The sequence below is a fragment of the Microcaecilia unicolor genome, chromosome 2 (assembly GCF_901765095.1).
Source record: "Microcaecilia unicolor chromosome 2, aMicUni1.1, whole genome shotgun sequence".
Classification (NCBI taxonomy): Eukaryota; Metazoa; Chordata; class Amphibia; order Gymnophiona; family Siphonopidae; genus Microcaecilia; species Microcaecilia unicolor.
Genome location: NC_044032.1, coordinates 260,952,616 through 260,975,871, shown reverse-complemented (window position 1 = coordinate 260,975,871; position 23,256 = coordinate 260,952,616). Strand labels below are relative to the sequence as shown.

Genomic DNA, 23,256 nt, shown 5'->3' with positions numbered 1-23,256 from the left:
TACCCCGCACTTTCCCACTCATAGCAGGTTCAATGCGGCTTACATAGTAGGATTACCAAGTATAGTACAGAGAAAAACAGGTTAAGTTTGACAAAGTAGTGGGAAATGTAGATAGATAATATTATAAGGGAGAGGGGTAGAGGAGGTGCTAGTTTTAGGCTAGATTGAGATAATCAGGGGATAGGGTAAGCATAGGAAAAATTGGAGGAAACGTGATCTGAGTCATTGCAATGTCGTAGGATCAGGTTCATAGGATTAGGTCGTGGCGTTTGGATAAGCTTCCTTGAATAGATGGGTTTTCAACGATTTTCTGAAGAGTAGGTACTCTTTAATAGAACGAATGGGTCTGGGTAGGGCGTTCCAGAGCTGACTGCCTTTCTCGTATTTAGCAGCAAAATGGTAGAACACTTCCAATTCAAGATGTATTTCTTGTTAAAGGACATTTCGTAAAGCTCTTAAAACTTATTTCAGAAATATGTTATAGGAATTAATTGATTTTAGGAGCCTTTTTTAGAATGGTTATTTTAAGGTATTGCATATTATAGTACAGTTGTCTGAGGTTTTTTTTTTTGTATTTGTGGTACTGTTATTTGAGTCTCTGTTTTCTGGTTAGGTACCTAATAACCCCCCCCCCCCCCCCCCCCGTTTACTAAGCTGTACTAGCGATTGCCATGTGCTAATGCCAACACAGCCTATTCACTTTGAATAGGCTGTGTCAGCATTACCGCATGGCGTAGTAAACGGGGGGGGGGGAGGGGGGGAGTTCTTTACAAAAATAAAAAAGGATAGGGCACAGGGGGAGCTCTGAGGCACTCCACAGTCTGGTCTCCAAGAAGATATTAGCCCATGGCGTTTAGTCCTGTAAAATGAATTCTTTAAAAATCCCAAGACACCACTTCTCAACAGGACCCATAATTCCTATGCTTTCCAAATTGCTCATCAAGAGATCATGATCTACTACATCAAATGCTGAAGAAAGATCCAGTTGTATTAACAATGTGCATTTTCCTTGATGCAATGTCATTTGCAAATTACTACTACTACTACTTAACATTTCTAGAGCGCTACAAGGGTTACGCAGCGCTGTACAAATTAATGAATAAGGACGGTCCCTGCTCAGAAGAGCTTACAATCTAAAAGACGAAATGTCAAGTTGGGGTAGATGAGATTTCCTGAGAAGAGATGAAGTGATTAGGTGCCAAAGGTGACATTGAAGAGGTGGGCTTTGAGCAATGATTTGAAGATGGGTAGGGAGGGGGCCCAGCGTATGGGCTCAGGGAGTTTGTTCCAAGCATGGGGTGAGGCGAGGCAGAAAGGGCGAAGCCTAGAGTTGGCGGTGGTGGAGAAGGGTACTGAAAGGAGGGATTTGTCTTGAGAGCAGAGGTTACGAGTAGGGACGTAAGGGGAGATGAGGGTAGAGAGGTAAGGAGGGGCTGCAGATCGAGTGCATTTGTAGGTGAGTAGGAGAAGCTTGAACTGTATTCGGTATCTGATCGGAAGCCAGTGAAGTGACTTGAGGAGAGGGGTGATATGAGTATATCGGTTAAGGTGGAAGATAAGACATGCGGCAGAGTTCTGAATGGACTGAAGGGGGGATAGATGGCTAAGTGGGAGGCCGGTGAGGAGTAGGTTGCAGTAGTCAAGGCGAGAGGTAATGAGAGAGTGGATGAGAGTTCGGGTGGTGTGCTCGGAGAGGAAGGGGCGAATTTTGCTAATGTTATAGAGGAAGAAGCGACAGGTCTTGGCTATCTGCTGGATTTGCGCAGAGGAGAGGGAGGAGTCGAAGATGACACCGAGGTTGCGGGCAGATGAGACGGGAATGATGAGGGTGTTATCAACTGAGATAGAGAGTGAAGGGAGAGGAGAATTGGCCGTAAGTGCTAACAAACATGTTTCAGTGTTAAAATATTCCATGCCTCTAAATAATTTTGCAATTGATGCGTCACAATTGACGTAATGCTGGCAACCAGATTTTATACTATCTTTTAGTAAAGAGGTTAAAGTTATGGCACTAATATTTTCTGGGAATGTACCCAGTGAAAACATCAAATTAAGTAAGCAAATTAGTCAACCATATGCTTCTGAAGAAAGATGTTTAAACAGTATAGCTGGACAGGGATCCAGGTCACAAAAGCCTGTACTAAATTTAAGAATTATTGATTTAAGTTGTTCTAGTTTAAAAGTAGGAAATTGAACCCAACTGTGATTAACAGGAATACCACATAGAGGATCTTGTGAAATTGAATCCTGTGGAAGATTATCAATTGTACTATTTTATTTATTTATTATTTCAGCATTCATATCCCACATTTTCCAATTCATATTGTTTCACAACGTGGCTTACAAACCAAATAAAGTAGTTACATTTGATGAAATGATCTGTGACGGTGGCAGAAAAGAGACCTGGAGTACAGATTAGTGACAAAAATCAAGTTAATTAGGAATTATCTGATTAACAGGTTTAGTTTGGAGTCCCCCTGAGTCTTTGTAGAACTTTTTGAAGAAGCTTTGAGTTGCTTTTGGAAGTTCAAGTAGTTGCTCATGTGTTTTTTTAAGGCTTTCAGGAGTGCATTCCAATTCTGTGTGCGTAGATATGTGAAGCTCGAAGAGCAAACTGATATATATCGCAATCCCTTCAGTTAGGGAAGTGGAGTGTAAGGTAGTTTCTTGATTCCATGTTTATGTTGTGCATTGGTAGGGTTATTAGGTGGTCCGCCATGTATCTTGGAGCTAGACCAAATATGATTTTGTAGGCAAGTATTCATAGCATGAAGGTTATTCTTGCCTTGATGGGGAGCCAAAGTAAGGCCTGGAGTAGTGGTGTGGCTCTATCATAATGAGATTGTCTTTGAATCAGCCATGTGGCAGTGTTTTGTGCTGTTTGTAATCTTCTTAGGACCTGATCTTTGCATCCAGCGTAGATTCCATTGCAGTAGTCTAGGGAGCTAATTTTCAAAAGAGAAAAACGCCTACAAAGTAGCATGAAGCAGCATTTGGACATTTTTCTCATAAAAATGTCCAAATCAATATTTCCAAAACCAATTTTTAGACGTTTTTCTATGAAGTCCGTCAGAAGTGCATTCAAAATTCAAGGGGCATGTCGGGAGGGTGTTAAGGGGGGATTTAGGCGTTCCTAAGACTTGGACATTTTACAGCCATAATGGAACTAAACAAAACCGTCCAGGACTAAAACTAAGACGTTTTTTGAGCTAGACCTGTTTTTATAACGAATAATGCACAAAAGGTTGCCCTTAATGACCAGTTGACCATTGGAGTGAATCAGGGGTGACCCCCCCCCCCCATACCCCCCAGTGGTCATTAGATTTCTTAGGCTACATATTTACCCTCCTGTTTACTAAGCTGTTCAAAATGATGGGTTGTGTCAGCATTAGCACACGGCAGCCGCTAGCATGGCTTAGTAAACAGAGGGGTTAAACTGCTACTTCAAAGGTATTTACCTGTTTTATTAATACAGCTTTATAAGGTGTTTATATTTGTTATAAAGCAAGTTGAAGGATATGTACCATTGTAGTAATTATTTTCATTTTTGTTTTCATTTATTACTATTTACATATCGCTCTTATCCAGAGCAGAGTACAAAATAAACATAATAATAATAATTTAATAAAAACATAGCAATTATCAAATACAAGGAAATAACAAAAACAATACAGACTCATCACTGCACTGTGTCCTTACTATACCAAAGTCAAATTGTAGCTTGCATCAAAAAATGCTGTTTCAACAATTTTGTAAATAGTCCCGAGTTCTTCTGGAACACACTGATTTTGGGTGGGCCTGACGCCAAGGTGGATGGGCCCGGCCCACCCGTAGCTATGCCACTGCCATATATGTGTGCAGGGGAAGTTTGTACTGCTGCCCTGCTCTGCAGTGGGGCCGTGTGTATATGTATATGAGGGAAACATGCATTCTCTATGGACAAGCAGGATGAGTCAGTCACACACTGGTGACATCATCCAACAAGCCTGAAGTGTGTGTGGTTGACTTATCCTGCTTTCCACAAAGAACCCATTACAGGTAAGTAACTTCACTCTGCTGCTCCCACTGTGCTGTAGGGCATATGAGGGAAACTAATCATTTCTATAGCACCACTAGACATACACAGCATACACATGTAGGCCAATAGTGTTCCTATGCCAGCTGTCACCCAGGGCGGATCACCGCTGTGCACCCCCCCCCCCCCGACATATCAGCTCCACCTCCCAGGCACCTGGGGGTGCAAGGAGCAGTTCTCTGCCCCAGAACAGGAAGTAACCTCAGAGGGAGCAGGGAACCAGCAGAGCCGACAGCTGTGAGGCTGCTCCCTGCACCCCCTTGCAGCGTGCACCCAGGGGTGGACCGCCCCCCCCCCCCCCCCCCATGGTACACCACTGATTCAGGCACTTTCTCTGTCCCTAGCGGGCTCACAATCTAAATATTGTACCTGGAGCAATGGAGGGTTAAGTGACTTGCCCAGGGTCACAAGGAGTTGCAGCAGGAATTGAAACCAATTTCCCAGCATCTCAATCCACTGCACTAACCATTAAGACACTCCTCTACTCCAAACATGTACTGCTGCTGCCTGTGCTGTCCCTGCTCTGCAATGGAGCAGTGTGTTTGTGTATGAGGGAAGCTTGTACTGCTGCTGCCTGTGCTGCCCCTGGTCTTTAGTGGGAAGATGGAAGGGTGTGTCTCCTTATGGATGATCACTTCTCTGCTTTATGTATAGCTCTGGGAGCAGAAATGTACTTGTGCTGTGCACTGACTGCACTTCTTCCTCTCTGCTGTGAGACATTTGCACCAATTAGAGCATAGATTCAGGGACGTTATCAGTGGGGATTCAGGAGGAGTAGAAAAGGGAGGGCTCCAGCTGGAGTTTCACGTTCGTCCTCAGTGCAGGGCAACAGGTAAGAGGCATGCTGCCCCCTTCCCTCTCATTTTTGTCTGTATATGATCCTGGTCGCATCAGGCAGGTGTTCTGCATCCTCACCTCACTCTGTAGCTGCTCTTTTTACTGTAACCTTTTAAAGTTCCTTAGTGTTATGGAAATGTTCCTTCTCTTATGAAGTGGCGGGCAGACTCTGGCACCTGAGATGTCAGTAAATGGGTTCCAGGTGTCACAAAGTAGCTTAGAATAAAAAGTAGTCTTGTATATCTCATTAAACATTGGGCTGGCATTTCAAAGCAATATAGTAAATGATGGCAGATAAAGACTAGCATGGTCCATCCAGTCTGTGACAGGATCATAAAAGTGTTAAGAATTCCCTGCTGGACTTAGCTATGAGGCTGTTGTATCAGGTTCAGTGGCTTTGTCTCATTACTGTTTGCAGCATCAGGACGTATGAAGAAATTGCTGCTATTAAGAGAATGAGCTTTCCAATGTTCAGAACGGTCTGGGCGCCTCTGGATTTGTTTAGTCAATAGATTATGAATTGACCTCTTGTCAAAAGGAATTATGTATTGTCCTTGTTAGACCTAGACCTTTGGGTTTTAGTATATTGTATTTGCTTAAACATCTTTATGAAATAAGCAGTTTAAACAGCTAGTCCATGCAGGTTACTCCCTCTTCTATGCCTTTGTAAACATATGAAAGTCCTAAGTTTTGCTTTGAATGGAAGTGTTCTATTTATTCTTTTTATTACACACTGAAATGTCTTGTGCACTACTTATCTGCGGTTAAAAAAGGTTTGGATAAGTTCCTGGAGAAAAAAGTCCATAGTCTGCTATTGAGACAGACATGGGGGAAGCCGCTGCTTGCCCCAGGATTGGTAGCATGGAATGTTGCTACTATCTGGGATTCTGTCAAGTACTTGTGACCTGGATTGGCCACTGTTGAAAAAGCAGGATACTGGGCTAGATGGTCCATTGGTCTGGCCCAGTATGGCTTTTCTTATGTTCTTCTCTAGAACATCTCAGCTCCAGGCAATGCCTCTATCCGTGTTTGTGTTTAAACTTAACTTGAATTCATGTGGCAAGGGCTTCCCTTACTGTTCACACCCTGACACGGATTTGGAGAATTTTGTTTTCACACTTGTGAGTTCATCTTTTTTGATTATTCAGGTCTTCGTTTGAGAGGAGGATGTGGTAGGGAGAGAAAATGTTGGTAGATTTATTTTTGTTTTCTGATTGGACTGGTTATTCTGCTGCTTGGTGTGTGCTGGGAGAAGTTGCCAAAGTCAACCTGCAGTTATTTGGAAGTGTTCTGACAGCTGAAGCATGCATGGTGTATTTGTGTGCAAGTGTGTCAACGTTATATTGTTGCACTGAAACATTCCCACAATAATGTTTGTCTTACTGAAGACCCTCTGCTTGTGAAAGAATTTTTACCATAAAAACAGATGGCAGGCGAGAATGCATTCAATGCTGGCATCAAACTGATAGGATCTTCAGTGTGTGTTTATGTGTGCAGCGCTGCGTATGCCTTGTAGCGCTATAGAAATGCTAAATAGTAGTAGTAGTATGTCACATACATTTTTCTCTGTGTCACTCTATGGATCTGATTCATCAAGGTCTGCTCCCCTAGACACAGGCTGGAGACAAAAAAAAAAGCCTTCATGAATTTGCCCCCTTGTAAGTTTCTCTACGTGTATAACTGCATGTTAGAGTCTGATAAACGTAGATAGACACACACAGAGATAAAACCTGCTGAGCTCAGCAGCTCTGGGTCACCAAGTTACAGCTTCTGCTGGGTGGGTCCATTTGTGCGTCTGTGACAGGCAGAGAGAAGAAAGATAAGACTCTTCTCCTCTTATCCACCCCGGACACACCATCACTACATTGAATTGCTCCCTCTCCGCCCTGCCTAGCTTCTACCTCCTCTGCCGTCCCAACGCAGATAACTTTCTCTGGAGCATAAGTTTTCTTAGACTGCCTGCTTCTTTCCTTCAGGCGTTGCTAGTCAGAGAGTCAAATCTTTAGGCCTAAGCTGAGTTTTTCCTCAAAGGAAATATTGTTCATTTTAGTTTGTTTGTTTGTTTGTTTGTTTATTTATTTATATAACCACACAGCACCCAGAGAGGTCAAGGCAGTTTACAAATCCTTCCATAAAGCAGGGTTTCCCAAACCTGCCCTGAGGACTCAACAGCCACCATGAGATAGGTTTGCAGATAATGGAGGCAGTGCATTATAGATCCATCCAAACTGGCTGGAGATCCCCTAGGACAGGTTTGGGATGTTGGGGAGGGTGCATTGCTAGTCAGGAAATAGCCCATTGCATTAGTACCCTATGCTCCCCGACACCCAAATCAGTCTTCTTAATCCCCATGCACAGCATGCATGAGAAGGAAATAGAAGATTGAAAAGATGAATGGCAATTTCAGCTCACAATGCTTCTTCCAACCCCTCTCCCCCTACCCCTGGCTCCTGGATAAGTGGCTTTATCTTTCTGTGGCTCGGTTATGTAAGCTTTGCCAAGATTATATCTCAGAAGACTGGTGAATGAGCTGCCCTTCTTTTCAGGCTTATTGCAGTAACATATTCAGTACGCTCTTCTCCTTTCTATATGTCCCAGCCTTGCTGTTACAGGACTTTCATGTGACCCCTGAAAATCCCCTTAATTCTTTTTTCTAAGAGTTCCTTTTCTGAGTGAGGTCACATTACACAGAGGAATGAGGCACTGCCCCCTGCCCCAAGCTGACATCTTTGCTGCACAGCAGGCCCTGGACCCCTATGTTATCCTACTTGATTAGACCATGAACTTTTTAATATCATCATTTACATTTGTGAGGTTGGGTGTTTCTTGTTCCTCCCTGCTCCTTGCACAGATTCAAGCCAATGACGATGGCCTCCATCCTGCAGCGATGTCCCTTCCTGAATCGGGATCCACAGGTCTTCCTGCGGGCACTGAGACCCTTGCATGCACGTGATGCAGCTCGCTGCCCCGTCATGGTGACTCGTTGCCTCTCTGTCTCCCCAGTGGACCTGCAGAGGACAAAGGAGACAACTTCCACAGCTGGTGAGGTGGGAAGAGGGGTATTCAGGTATTGGGAAGGTACACAAAGAAAAGTATTACTAGAGGCCTTAATTTCAGTAGGAACAGACTGAACCAGTTCTGGAACTTGAAGTTGCAACATGCCTTCAAGGAACTACAAGTCCCAGTATGCAATGGAAAGTAAAACTAGGACTGGCCTACCTACTTCCTTTCGGTCACTTGTTGACCCTAGCAAGTGGTTTCCTAGAGCAGTTTCATATAGGGATAGTGAATATTTTATTTTTCATTGGCAAATGTGGAATTAGACCACTAGTGGGGAGCATTGGCCTAATAGAAGAAAAGGGACAGGTTCTGGTTTACAACACAGACTAAAAAAAATGGGGATGTCAAGAGAAGGTGGTACATTGGTGTCATAACAACTATTGCCTGTTACCTAAGATATTGACAAGTCTGTAGTTGGTTCTGTAAAGACAGTGTTACAAATATTTAGACATTGTTGTTGTCATTTCAGTCTCTTCCCCACTGAAGAAAGCTCAGACCCTCTTGAATGCTCGCACTTTGGTCCAGGCCGCCCCTCAGGCTTCTGTGCCCAAATGTCCTTTCATCGAGACTGAGCTGCGGCAGGAGAAGAGCGGCATCATCCAGAGAGCTGGGGAGGAAGTGCAGGAAGATGTGAAGACTTTTAGATCAGGTGCAATAAATAGGTAGTTTTGAGAGGGAAGGGCAGGATGGATTGCAAACTCTGTCTCTATGTCACTGTGGCAGACAAGGATCTAATGGACCCAAAGCTCCTTATCTATCCCCTGATATTTAAATGCTGTGTTGGCATTGCTTTCAATACCCACTGCGGTGTTTAAAGTTATACTTGGATATTTAGCACCAGGCCACACCCAGATATAGCGCTGAATACCTAGGTATGCGCTAACTGCCGGAACTTATTTGGGTATGGCTGATATTCAGGGCTGCTACCTGGATAAGTAAGGACAGCTATTTTGCTCTACTCCTTCTTAGGCTCCACCCCAGACTGTCCCAACTCTATCCGGATAGCACTAGGATGTTCAGCAATGATTTTCTGCCTGTGTTTTTTGTTGACAGTTTGCTTTGATTTATTGAATCAGCGTAAGAATTACCTAAAATATTCATGTCAGTTTTTGAGACCACACAGATTCTTTATTGTAATGTGTGTGCCCTGCTTAACATATCCTCTTCTGTCTCTCTCCACCTCTACAGATGCTCTGACCTCTCTGCTCCTAGAGGTGCAGGCCAGTCTGCATAAGAGATTTCTTGGTTCTCCTTCTCCAAAGCTCCCAAGTCACCTGATAAAGGACAATCTGATGGGTAAGCTTGAGGCTAATGGAAGGAGGATAAAGGGAGGTGCTGTGAAAATAAGGGGTTGGGTGGGAGCTGCTTCAAAGGAATCTGTTCCTGCGATGGGGACTGAGTTCACCTTTTCCTGCTCCCAGGTGATGCAGTCTTTGGCTATGATGAATTCTTTGATCGTCAAATTGAAGTGAAGAAGAGGGACCACACCTATCGGGTGTTCAAGACAGTGAATCGCAGGGCAGACTCCTACCCCTTCGCTGAGGACTACTCGAACCCGCAGGCAGAGACAAAGGAGGTGTCTGTGTGGTGCAGCAATGATTACCTGGGGATGAGCCGCCATCCTGAAGTCCTTGCAGCTATCTCGTGAGTACTTCTTCCCTTATGAGTAACAGATAGCAAAAACTAGAGGGCAAAGTAAGAAGAAAAACTGTGTATGATGGTTCTCGGATGAAAGCTAGAGTGTGAAGCAATAAGGGTAGAGGCTTTGTGTGGCAGTTTGCTGATGAGAGCCAGCTGGAAAGTGGAGAGTCAGCTAGAGAGGTGGAAATTCACCAGGCTGAGCTGTGTTCCATCATCCTTGTGGCTCTTCTTTCATGATTTAGTAGTTTGGGATTGCTTCTTGTCTGTGTACATGTAGGAAGACCCTGGAGCACCATGGGGCAGGTGCTGGAGGCACACGCAACATCTCTGGTACCAGTAAGTTCCATGTGGAGTTGGAGAAGGAGCTGGCGGACTTACACCAGAAAGATGCAGCCCTGCTTTTCTCTTCCTGTTTTGTGGCCAATGATTCCACCCTCTTCACTCTAGCCAAGATGCTGCCAGGTATGTTACCTCACTGCTGCCAGTGTTTATGATCAAACCACCCAGTATACTACTGTGGGATGGAGACCGAGGCCTACACAGTCAGGGCACTATGCATATGACCCTATAGCTAGATCTTCAAGGCAAACTTAGTGGGTGTTTAATTATAACTGAAACTGTAATATACTTAATTACAGCAATATCACAATTGATGAAGAGTCCAGTAATAATATCCAAATTTATATGGTCACTTTGAAAATAAAATTAAAGCACGAGGAAAAAGACCTCAAAACACCCAAATGTATACTACAGTTTCGGCATCTTCTGCTAGGGTTGTGTCATTCATCCTTGTCTTAAAAAACCTTGTGGTGTAAATGTTGCATTTATAGCTTTATTAATTTCTTTATTATTTTAACAAATCTTTTTATTAAAACATTTTTAAGAGATTTCCAAGTTTCTCAGAATACTCTAACTTTTGTTCATTCAACAATGTCCAACTTTGCAGCACAACAATTATTGATTAGATTTCCCATTTCATGACTATTTAATCTTTATATTTATGAAACATAAAAGAGGTCGAGCACTTAACTGACACCCGATGGCGACCAGACCCGTTTCACTCAGAACGGCTTCTTCAGGGGTTATGCATCGACATCATAATTTTGAAAGGATGGTCTCATATATTTGCATGAAAACCTACGGACCATATATAATTTGAAAACATTCAACTGAAACAGCACTTGCTAAAGTCTCCAATGGCCTGTTCCTGGCCAGATCCAAAGGTCTCTATTCTATCCTCATCCTTCTCGATCTATCTGCTGCTTTTGACACTGTTGATCACAGCCTACTCCTTGATACGCTGTCCTCACTTGGATTTCAGGGCTCTGTTCTTTCCTGGTTTTCTTCTTATCTCTCCCATCATACTTTTAGTGTATACTCTGGTGGATCCTCCTCCACTTCTATCCCACTATCAGTTGATGTACCTCAGGGATCTGACTTCTTCTTTTCTCCATCTATACTTCTTCCCTTGGTACTGTGATCTCATCCCATGGTTTTCAGTATCATTTTTATGCTGATGACTCCCAGATCTACCTCTCCACACCAGAAATCTCAGCAGGAATCTAGGCAAAAGTATCAGCTTACCTGTCTGACATTGCTGCCTGGATGTCTCACCGCCATCTGAAACTAAACATGACCAAAACTGAGCTTCTTATCTTTTCCCCTAAACCAACCTCTCCTCTTCCCCCATTCTCTATTTCTGTGGATAACACTCTCATCCTCCCTGTCTCATCAGCTCATAACCTTGGGGTCATCTTCGACTCCCCTCTCTCCTTCTCTACACATAATCAGCAGACTGCTAAAATCTGGCATTTCTTTCTCTATAATATCACCAAAATTCACCCTTTCCTTTCTGAGCACATTACCAGAACCCTTATCCACACTCTTATCACCTCTCGTTTAGAATATTGCAACTTGCTTCTTACAGGTCTCCCACTTAGCCATCTCTCTCCTCTTCAATCTGTTCAAAATTCTGCTGCACAACTTATTTTCCACCAGTGTCGCTCTCCTCAAGTCACTTCACTGGTTCCCTGTCCGTTTCCGAATACAGTTCAAACTCCTCTTATTGACATAAGTGCATTCACTCTGCAGCTCCTCAGTACCTTTCCACTCTCATCTCTCCCTACATTCCTCCCCGGGAACTCCGTCCACTGGGTAAATCTCTCTTATCTGCACCCTTCTCCTCCACCACTAACTGCAGACTCCGTTCCTTTTATCTTGCTGCACCATATGCCTGGAATAGACTTCCTGAGCCGGTACATCAAGCTCCATCTCTGGCCATCTTCAAATCTAAGCTAAAAGCCCACTTTTTTGATGCTGCTTTTAACTCCTAACCCTTACTCACTTGTTCAGTACCCTTATTTTATCATCCCCACCTTAGTAATTCCCTTATCTTTTATTTGTCCTGTTTGTCTGTCCTAATTAGATTGTAAGCTCTGTCGAGCAGGGACTGTCTCTTCATGTTCAAGTGTACAGCGCTGCGTACGTCTAGTAGCGCTATAGTAATGATAAGTAGTAGTAGTAGTAGTCTTAATTTTATTTTTTTAAACGACCATATGAATTTGGATATTATTACTGGACTCTTCATCAATTGTGATAATTATACTTAAAGACACATGCAGAATGACACAGACACACCTGGACATGGTAACCAAGGCTAGATTTCCATGCAGGCCTAATAAGCCAGTGCCTAGGGCACCAAAATTTGGGGAACAACTTGCCACAGATCTAGCCTCTAGAGCTCTGTGTGGGAACCAGATCTATCACCAGATCCAATGAATTTATAAAGGTTGGCAGTAACAGGTAACAGGTAGGAGCTAGCTGAAAGGGTAGGAGGCACTGACGATGGCCAAGACAGCTGAAACTGACAACAGTCACTGACAGTAACCAGATAACAAACATGCACAAAGAGGGGATGGAATTGGGTGAGAGTGCTTCAGTCTCTGTCACCCAGGTCTTCCCTACCTTTCTCCCCTGCTGCAGGCTGTGAGATTTACTCTGATGCTGGCAACCATGCTTCTATGATCCAGGGCATCCGCAACAGTGGTGTCCCCAAGTTTGTCTTCCGTCACAATGACCCTGCGCACCTGGAGGAGCTGCTGAAGAAGGCTGACCCCAGCAAACCTAAGATTGTGGCCTTTGAGACTGTACACTCCATGGATGGTAAGAAGGTGTTATGATTGGGGTCTGAACCCCTCTCAAACTTACCTCTTTCCTGGGGGTCAGCTTCTTAGCTGGCTTCTGTTTCTTTTCTCTGTCCTTTCTGAGCTGGATCTGTCTCTCTGTGCTGGCAGCTTCCAGCAGCATGGGGTTAATTGTTTTACTTTACTACAGCTGTGTGTTGCCTGAGTTGCTCTACCTCTCTTTGGGTGTACTGGCTTCAAGTGCTTCACGGTTTTGCATTGGTGTGGGTTGGGCCTCTCTGGGTCAGTGTGCTTTTGCCTAGGTCTAGGGAGTGTGACATCATCAGGGAGGGCCTTGATAAGGAAGTGGTGTTGTTTCCTTCAGGGCCTTTGCGACGGTGGTGTTTGCTTTAGGTAGGGTGGTGCAGTGTGCACTTCTGACTTCGTGTCTAGTTTCCCTGCTTGCTTTTGCTAAGGTCCAGGTTAGTGTTAGTGCAGTGTGCACTGGTGTTTGTGTGTTTAGCTTTCCTGCTTTTCCCTCTTGGTTTTGGAAGCATTGCTGTGTGTAGGGCTTTGGAAGCTCTGTTGCTGATAGAAGTACTTCAGGGTTTGGTGTTGTTAGAAACACTGCAGAGTTTGCTGTTAGAAGTACTTCTGGTGTTTGTGCTATTGGGAGCATTGCAGTCTTTGCTGTTGGTGTTTGGTGCTTTAGAAGCACTTTTGGCTTATGTGTTAGCTTCCCTCCTTGTGGCTCCCCTGTCTTCCCTTTTAGTGGTAGGAGCTCTTCTGGTTGCTTGCCAGAGTAGTGCTTAGGAAGCACCTTGTTAGTTGTATCTAGCTTGCTAGAGCAGTGCTTAGGTAGCTTGGTAGTTTTGTGTTTAGCTTATTAGTGTAGAGCTCTGCTTGTAGCTTGGTGCTTAGTAGCACCTGTGTTTAGTTCCCTGCTCTGTTAGTTTAGGGCTTAGGAAGTCCCTTTCTTGAGCAGGGATTAGGAGCTCCTGTTTTAGTATAGGGCTTAGGAAGTCCTTTTGTCAGTTTACTGTTAGGAACACTCCTGCTGGTTTAGGGCTTGGGAGCACGTAGATCAGTTTAGGGTTAGGAGCACTTCTGTTTCCAGTCCTGGTTCATATGTCACCCGGTATCCAGTAAGTCCTGTCGGCTACTCAAACCCAGAAGCTCAACTCCTGGGGGGCTTAGTAGCTAAGCACAGGTGAAGCTGTGCGGACCAGTCCAGTGTGCTCCAGTCCAGTGTGTTCCGGTCCGGTGTGTGTTCCAGTCTGGTGTGCTCCAGTCCAGTGTGTTCCGGTCCGGTGTGTGTTCCAGTCCTGTGTCCTCCAGTCCGGGGGATTCCAGTCCATGTGTTCCGGTTCGCTGGGCAGTGCCTGCAGTCCCTGCCGGTGTGCTTACCCAGTGTTGGTTGGTGTGTTTTGCCTGCTGCTGTCGCTCCTCGGCAGCAGCCCAAGGGCTCACGTTTGCTCCAGAGCCCGGTCCCGCGGGCTCTGAACCTGAGAACCTGACAGAAGGCAGAGGAGGGTCTTAAGGGAGAGCAATAGGGAACAAGAAGTTAAGCATACGAGATACATTGGTTATGTAAGAATCCCTGCACATTACCTGTGTGATTTCCACCTCATGTTGGTCTCAATTTATTGGTTACTTAGTAAGTTGTGATGTCTTTCAGAGCTGCAGCAAAGCTGAACTCTGCAAACCAAAATTTGTCTGACAAGACCTACCTCCAATAAAAGTATGTTGTCATGGGCCTTACAATCCACTAGATTCCAAAAATCTCTCTATCCACTATTTTAGAAGCATTTCCATTCATTTACTGACCACAGAGGCCAGACTAATCAGCCTTTAGTTAAAACATCCTCACTACTGCTTTTATGAAGAGGGATCACACTGGATTTTCTCCAGTCCTCAGGGATGACTCCTGTCTCTAAAGAGGGATTGAAAAAGTCAGACAGCGGAGCCACCAGAACTTCCCTGATTTCCTTCAGTACCTTCGGATGTATCCCATCCAGCCCATCACTTTGTCTACCTTTAATTTAGCTAGCGCCTCACAAACACAGTCCTATGAAAATTGTTCAGGGTCTACCACACTTCTATTCCCTGTTTGTCTTCTGTGGTCCTACTCCCTGTTCTTCATCTTTGAATAAAGAACAGAAATAATTAACCAGTTCTACGTTATCCTCATCAGCTTCTACATATTCTTCCTGTTCAGCCTCACAGTGTCACTTTTGCACTTCCTCCTATCACAAAAAAAAAAGTCCCCCATTTTACCGTATTGGCTATTTTTTCTTCTATTTGCATCTTTGCTTTCCTGACAATCATCATCAGCAAAAGGATCCAGTAGTCAAGATGTACGACCCTGGATAGTACTTTGATAGAGCTGCAAAGAAGGGTTTGGAGAAAATTCTCTAGTTATCATGTAATTTTTCATTACTGACAAAGACTCGAATTATAAAGACAATGGTTTCTTCTATTACACTGTATGGACGTGAAAGTTAGACCATAAAAAAGCAGGACAGAAAGCATGTGAGTTATAGAGCTGGAGACAAAAATACCGTGGACAGCCAAGAAATCAAACAGATGGATCCTTGATTTGGATCCAGCTTGGCGCTCTGAGCCTCCCACCAGTCCTCTCCTAGGTTCTTCTGTGAGTTTTGACTGTGCCTAATGGCATCCCTATAAGCATCAAGGAATGATTAGCAATACCACCAACCATCTCAAAAAATGTTTGCCATACTCTCAAGCTTGACCTCTGCACATCTAGTGACTTCTTTCTCTCTCCCCCCCCCCCCCCCCCCCCCCCCGTATTTCCCTCCCTTTCTCTGCATGTCCTGCATCCTCCAGCTCTCCCCCTCTCTCATTGTATGGCAGCTTTCACTCTGCCCCCCCCCCCCCCACAGTCTGGTATCTTTATCCTTCCCTACCAATCTCCCTTCCCCCTCACAATCCACAGGTGTGGCATTTCACTTCCTGCACCTCTCCCCACCCGATGCGGTAGCAATCTTTTCCTCCCCGCAGCACTGTCCTCCTTAAATGTTCCAAGCCACCAGCAGTGTCTGTGGTAAGCACAGTGCCTTCGGTGGCCTAGAAGTTTTCCCTTTGCTATAAGTTCCTGTCCCCACATAGGCAGTGTGCTTACCTCACTGACACTGATTACTGCCAGACAAATTGAGTAGAGTCCTTCAACCTTTCTGGAGGAGACTTACATCTCTAAAGAAGCAGAGAGGGGTCAGATGGGATGCCATAGGACTCCTCAGCTGAGAGGTCCTGTGGGTCTCGCTCAGTCCCCCAGGAGAGGTCCAAATCTGACTCTTGAAAGTACTCCCCTTGGGAAGTACATGGAAGAGTGTGTCTACTAGACCGTTGGCTCGTAATGGAAGAACATCAAGACAGATGAGTCTCTGAGGCTGGAGAAATTTCCTCTGCCAATGTTGACACATACAACAGACGGGTTCATGGTACCCCCAAAGGTCGATGCTGAGACAGTGTGCAGAACCTCTCCCATGACTCTCTCTCTCTCTCTCTCCATTGTATCTACGGCAGGGGTTTTCAAACCAGTCCTCAGGGCTCACCCAGCCAGTCAGAGTTTTCAGGATATCCTCATTGAATTCAATGAGGATATCATGAAAACCCCAACTGGCTGGGTGTGCCATGAGGACTGGGTTGAAAACCTCTGATCTACGGGCTGGGCTGAGGCTGGTGCAAGCACCCTGTAAGCCTGAATAGACTGTGTATGTAGTAGCCCTGAGAGCTCCTCCTTGAGCATAATCCAGATTTTGTCCTGTAGAATTGGCGTTGGTACCAACTGGGAAAGAGGTGTGGAGGCAGCCTGAGTTTTAGCTTGTGCAGGCGTAAGAGATCTGAAGGACCTCAAAGGCTCTTGTTGAGAAATAAGTTGTAGAGAAGGAGTGCAGTCACTGCGGTATGGACACTTCCTGTGCATTGAGCATGTCGATGCAGGGGAATTGTTGTGCCTGGAGAAAGAATGATGGTGATGCTTCTTAGATTTTTTATGCTGCAGCTCCCTCAATGCACACACCATCAAGTAGGAGGATATGGAGTCCTTATATGGTCTGATGCCAGACATTCTCAATGCTGTGTTGGTGCACTCGACGTCGATGCCGACGCAGGTTCCATGTCCAGTGCCAAATCCCCTGCCATGCTGGATGCTGATGCAGAACAAAAAAGTTTTTCACGTTGGACTCTACGAGCTTTAAGTGGGACATTGCTCCAGACCCAACCACTGAACACACCAGTTAAGGGGAGCTTGTGCCTTAAATGGTCCTATAGCACCTTTTAATGCCACTCAGCACCCTTATTGACATGGAGGGAACAACAGCTGACGCAAAGTCAAAAGGCTCAATGGACTGGGGGAGCTTGAGTAATTCTGTGCCCAAACAAGGTTGATACTTCCCGATCAAAAAGAAGGGATCAAAGGCAGAAAAATAAAAGTGAAAAAGTAATTTGAAAAAAAAATCAATAAATTGGTTAAAATTAACAAAGTAAAAGAAAATAGAAAAATATCCAAAAAAGGGAAGGCACCAAAATGGAAAAATTTGACGCACTGAGGAGAGATTAGAAACTCAACCTCTCTGCTCCAGGGAAAACGGTAGATTGCTGGTCCCATGCTCGAGCATCGGGCAGAATTGCACCTGTGCATGTGCAGTGAAGGCACTGCCTCAAAGTTTTAAAGTGACAGTGCACTATGGCAGTATGCAAACCAGGCTCTCTGGATGACGTCACCCATATGTGAGAATATCATGCCTGCTTGTCCTCGGAGGAAAGGGCTGTCACATTTTGCACACTTTAATACACATTGTTTTCATTACACTAATAGGTAATAAGCTGATTAGCATAATTCTACATTTCATTTCCTCATTAGCATAGATTTTAGGTTAATCAAGATAGGGTATGTGTTAAATGTCTGTGATAGATATCACACTGGTGTTAAATGTGTGCTAACACTTGTGTTACTGTTATTGCACATACACTGGCCTCTACACTTCCTTTGCCTAAGCTTAAAGCGAGGAGGTACTGGGCCTTCCTGGGGGCAGCCATTGCAAGAGTAGCACCAATTACATCATGCCCATGTCAGCATCTGCTTGACATGCCATTTGTGACCTCAGAGCCAGTAAAGACCAATGGTATGATGTTTACATGATGTAAACTCTGGCCATCTGCTAAATATGGCTGCTTCTACAGGAGAGTAACTTACCAACAGTGCTACTGATGGCCTATGACATCAGAGACAGGGCATGCACTTGAACTCTCCCTCACTACACATCAAATCTGGGTTGATAACAAACTTTTTGTGTCTCTCCTTTTCCTGTCTAGGTGCAATTTGCCCACTGGAGGCACTGTGTGATGTGGCACACAAGTATGGTGCACTCACTTTTGTGGATGAAGTACATGCTGTCGGGCTGTATGGGGCCCGTGGCGCTGGCATTGGGGAGCGTGATGGCATCATGCACAAGATAGATGTGGTGTCAGGGACACTGGGTAGGTATGTCCGTACAGCCCTTGAACCTATCCACCCAAGGGCTCTAGCCTCCAGCTAGGAGATATGTACAAATGTTGAGATCAAACCAAGAGCACCATTAAAATATATATATAATTTTTGTGCAGGGCTCCTGACTTGTTTCACATATTGGTATAAGAGTGTTGAATTTCTGGGTTTAACACAGACCATGTCACTTATTCCCCTCAGGAGCAATATCTCCAAATGGGTTATTTTTATCCATACCATGACAGTAATAAACCTATGCCAAGTGAGTGGAGTATAATCTCGGTCTCTCAATTTACTGCTAACACTCACCATAGTACTTTCATTGCGCCAAAGAGAGCTTCCTTCCGAAGTTCCTAAGATGTAACATGTATAGGCAACTTCTCCAGGTGTGCTTGAAATTTCATTTTAATCAAGCCTGTGGCACCCGAAAATAATGGGATGCATCTTTTTTCCACATTTTCTAGTCTCCAACTGCATTTCTTGGTATTTAAGGATCTTCTCCCTCACCACCCAGTTCACAAAGTACACCTGTAAATCTGTGGGGACTTATTTTTATTGGTGTTGTATCAGATTCTAAGCACCTTCCATGCCGTTCCCATATAACTGTGCTACAGACTGCCCTCGAGTGCAAGTAAAAAATGGACCTGACCTATGTCTTTAATGCCACAGGGAGTAAATGGGTTAAGGTGCAAAACTGACCCCACCCACTAGGTGAAAGCCTATGGTCTGTCCCAGATGAGATGGTTCAGTTCTTGCTGCTAAGGGTAATTAGCTGATGGGAAGGGGGTACCATGCTAATGCTGCTGGATGCCTCTCGCCCAGGATCACTGGGTGTAATCAGCTTACTGCATGGTGGGAGTGAGAGACAGGCTGAAGTGGCTAGGGCTCTTCAGCTTAGAGAAAAGACGGCTGAGGGGAGATATGATAGAGGTCTATAAAATAATGAGTGGAGTGGAACGGGTAGACATGAATCGCTTGTTTACTCTTTCCAAAAATACTAGGACTAGGGGGCACACAATGAAGCTACAAAGTAGTAAATTTAAAACAAATCAGACAAAATATTTCTTCACTCAATGTTGAATTAAACTCTGGATGGTTTCATAAAGGAAAGGTCCATAGACCATTAATAAAATGGACTTGGGTAAAAATCCATTGCTATTGGAAACAGGATGCTGGGCTTGATGGACCTTCGGTCTGTCCCAGTATGGCAATACTTATGGTGCATCTCTTCAAGCGCCAGTGCAGAGAATGAATGTCTATGTATATGGTGGCTGATAGCCCTTTGTTTTTCTTTGCCAAAAAAAAGGGGCTGATCTTCCAATGCTGTTTTATATCTTAACACCTTTCTCTACCTGTCCTGTCCTGGTAGTCATAAGAATATAAGAATAGCCATATTTAGTCAGACCACATAGCCCAGTATCCTGCTTCCAACAGTGGCCAATGCAGGTCACAAATACCTGGCAGAAGCCCAGTCTCTTCCTTTCTCTTTACATCTTTTGCTAGCAATATCTCACTCCCTTGCAGTATTGTATTAGCCTTTTTGCTCTGTTATTCACCAACAGTGGTCTCTTGCTCTGCTATGTCCACTCTTCAGTCTCTCTCTGCACTGTTTCCCCATCTTAATATTCTCTCTTGACTGTCCTGTCTCTTCCTCTACACAATGGTCTCTTGCTAAATGTCTTTAGGCAGTGTCTCATCTAGTGGTCTCTCTCTTCTCCCCACAGGTAAGGCCTTTGGCTGTGTGGGGGGATATGTGGCCAGCACAGCCTCCCTAATCGATGCAGTCCGTTCCTATGCTGCTGGCTTCATCTTTACCACCTCTCTGCCCCCTATGGTGCTAGCTGGGGCCCTGGCATCCGTACAGGTGCTGAAGAGTGAGGAGGGGCAGGCGCTGAGGCGAGCACACCAACGCAATGTCCGACACATGCGCCAGCTGTTGGTAGATGCTGGTCTGCCTGTCATCAACTGTCCCAGTCACATCATCCCTGTACGGGTATGTGAGAAGGGCAGTAGGAAAAGGGCACTGTAACAGAGGGGTCTGTAACCGAGTGAAACTCGGGGTCATAGGTCAGGACAAATCAGCTCAGGGAGCAGGGTTCAAAAAAGATCATCAGAAGGGGAAATTGAGCAGTCAGAGGATTGGGAAAGTCAGTGCACAGATCAGTAGGGCTCTGAATCCTTATAGCAAGCAGTCTGGGTTCATCTGTTCCCTCAGCCTCACTAAGCATGTGCAGAAGGCACTGCTGTATCAGTTTGCATGCAGACACTGGGACTACAAGTGGCAGCCTGTGCCTGTCCCTTCCACAACAGACACCTGTCTTTATCACCCTCTCATGCCAGAGCTCAGGACCCCATTCCCTTCTTCCATGATGGTAATGAATCCCAGCCTCAGTGACACTGCCAAGCCTTCCTTCTCTTTCCATGCCACCCTGAAGCCTGTAACCCCAACAAACTCTCCCACCTATCTACTGCACAGACTTCGAGTGGAGTGAGGGCAGTCTTATATAAATTTCTGGATTAATTCTTGAAGGTTTGAATATTGAGATGAGAAATTGTAGTTTATTTTTGTGTAGAATATGGCTGGATTTTGGATCAAGTCATTATGGTGAACTCTCTGGATTAAAAACTGGAGTTAGACGGAAATTTTAAACAATATTTTAATTGTAAGGCTTGTTGTTTGATTTGATTAGAGAAGGTGATTATGATTTTGTTTGTATTACTGAATCGTGGTTGATTCCTGAAGATGCTGTGTCCCCCTGGCTATTATGCTATTTCTCAGCCCGTCTAAATAAGATGGGAGAAGGAGTAATTGTTATTTAAAGGACTGTATTGGATTTACTAAAAATATTACAAATGATGTATCTTTAGGATGTTTAGTTTAAAATTTTTCTAATCTTAATTTAATTTTGTTTTATCATCCAGTCCTCCAGGTATTTTATTAAAATATGTTTTCTTAAGTGACAGAATTTATTATAGACAGTAATTTATATTCAGTTAAAACAATTATTTTAGGAGATTTTAAACGTGTTGATGAAGGAAGAGTTGATGGCCTGATTTCAGATTTTTTTTTATTTGTGTTTTATTATTAGGATGGCAACAAATTTTACAAGAAGCTATATAAATACTTAGGATCTGATTTTTATAGATAAAACAAATGATAATTTAGGAACATGTGTGATTGAGGTTAAACAGGTTCCATGGTTAGACCATTACGTGATTGATTTTAATACAGAACTCTCTATTAGTATTGTGAGGAAGAGAGGTGTGGTAGCCGTGTTAGTCCACTCTTAAAGGTTATCAATAGAAATCAAACAAAACATGGAAAAGAAAATAAGATGATACCTTTTTTATTGGACATAACTTAATACATTTCTTGATTAGCTTTCGACACTGTAATGTCGCAACTCCTCACCCACAATTCCCCTCCTTCAACTTAACTGCCTGCAACACTTCTCTTCCATGCCCACTTTCCAACTACATGCCTCCTCTGTACTTCCTCTGGTAACACTCTCCCTCCTCCCCACTGATGATCTTTCTTCACCTTCTCTTTACCCAACAGAGCCTAGTGATGACGCTCCTCTTCCTCCCTCCCAGTGCTATCACCCTTTTTGCCAGTGTTGTTCCTTCACTGTGCTGATCTTCACTTCCCAATGCCAAGGCTCTTGTGTTTTACAGAGTATGATATCTTAGGGTTCTGAAGGTGGGCATGTCACTGGAGTGGAGGGGGAGGAGAGGGCTGTGGATTAATGTCCTTGAGGGGGCAGAGGACAGTCACTAGAGTTTATGAAGCAGAATAGAGGGTGTGGCAGCATGGGACACAGAGGAATAAGAATGATCGGTGGGGCATATAGTTATGAAAATTGTCACTGGTGCAGGGATGGTGAAGAGGAGAAGTAACAGGGTGCCATTACTCTTCTGAAACCTAAAGCTGTGCCAACAGCCAAGATGAGAACTGTTACCATTTGCTTTCATTTCTTATACTATTTAAAACTTTACAGGTGGGGGATGCTGCAATGAACACACGTATCTGTGATCTCCTGCTATCCAATCACAACATCTATGCACAGGCCATCAACTACCCAACTGTGCCACGGGGGGAGGAGCTGCTGAGGCTTGCGCCCTCCCCACACCACACCCCACCCATGATTAGCTACTTTATTGGTAAGTGCTCTTTTCATTATTATGTGTATATTTATCCCTTTAATTTTAACCACATTACATACTACTTTGACATCACATATAAATCATCACACTGATAGTTCCCAGACTCTGATTGCCACCAAGTACTTACTAAAGAAATAAAAGAACTGGAGACTCTGTGGCAATCCCTTGGGTGGCCCCTAGTTATATACTGTGCCCTGCCGAGTGCAATTAAGCAGAGGGCCCCCCCCCCGTCTGTAGCTTCTCTCATGTCAGGACAGGCAGCAGCTGTGGAATTGTGTCATTTTCTGGGGTCTCTTTTGCAGAGAGCCTGGTAGAGACATGGAAGGAGGTGGGCCTGCCCCTGAAGCAACCTTCAGCAGCTGAATGCAACTTCTGCCATCGGCCACTGCACTTTGATCTCATGAGCGAATGGGAGCGTTCATACTTCGGCAACATGGAGCCACAGTACATCACAGTCTATGACTGAATCCTACAGCTCCCCTCCCCTCCCCCCTCCAAAGCCACTAATTTTAGTACCGATTCTACACCAAGCTTCTCATGTGAGAGGGGAACTTGGTTTAAATCTCTTTACTGGTGGACCAAAAACAAGAAGTATAAAACGAAACAGTGATAACATCTAGCAACTGTTCAAAAAATATACAATGTTCAGTATGAGTGAAACCTAAACTGGCACAAGTATATTAAACCTATCCAGTATGTATTACTATATAATTTCCCATATATCATCCCCTTCTTCCACTCTCCTACATTCTCAGCTAATGTAATAACACAAGAAAGTTGGACTCTTATAGTCCTCCTGTGTACAGTGGAAGGAGAACTTAATTTAAAAAAAAAAAAAAACCAAA

General features: G+C 44.3%; 1 protein-coding gene across 1 annotated transcript; it reads left to right on the top strand.

The window, feature by feature from the left end:
- Positions 1–4,736: 4,736 nt before the first annotated feature.
- LOC115463492 (5-aminolevulinate synthase, erythroid-specific, mitochondrial-like) lies at positions 4,737–23,235 on the top strand. The gene is made up of 11 exons (XM_030194044.1): positions 4,737–4,907; positions 7,764–7,954; positions 8,442–8,621; positions 9,161–9,268; positions 9,394–9,616; positions 9,891–10,075; positions 12,596–12,775; positions 18,076–18,240; positions 19,972–20,240; positions 22,246–22,408; positions 22,714–23,235. Exons 2-11 carry the CDS (start codon positions 7,774–7,776, stop codon positions 22,875–22,877), a joined length of 1,818 nt encoding a protein of 605 aa, XP_030049904.1. The 5' UTR covers positions 4,737–4,907; positions 7,764–7,773; the 3' UTR covers positions 22,878–23,235.
- The last annotated feature ends 21 nt before the right edge of the window (positions 23,236–23,256 follow it).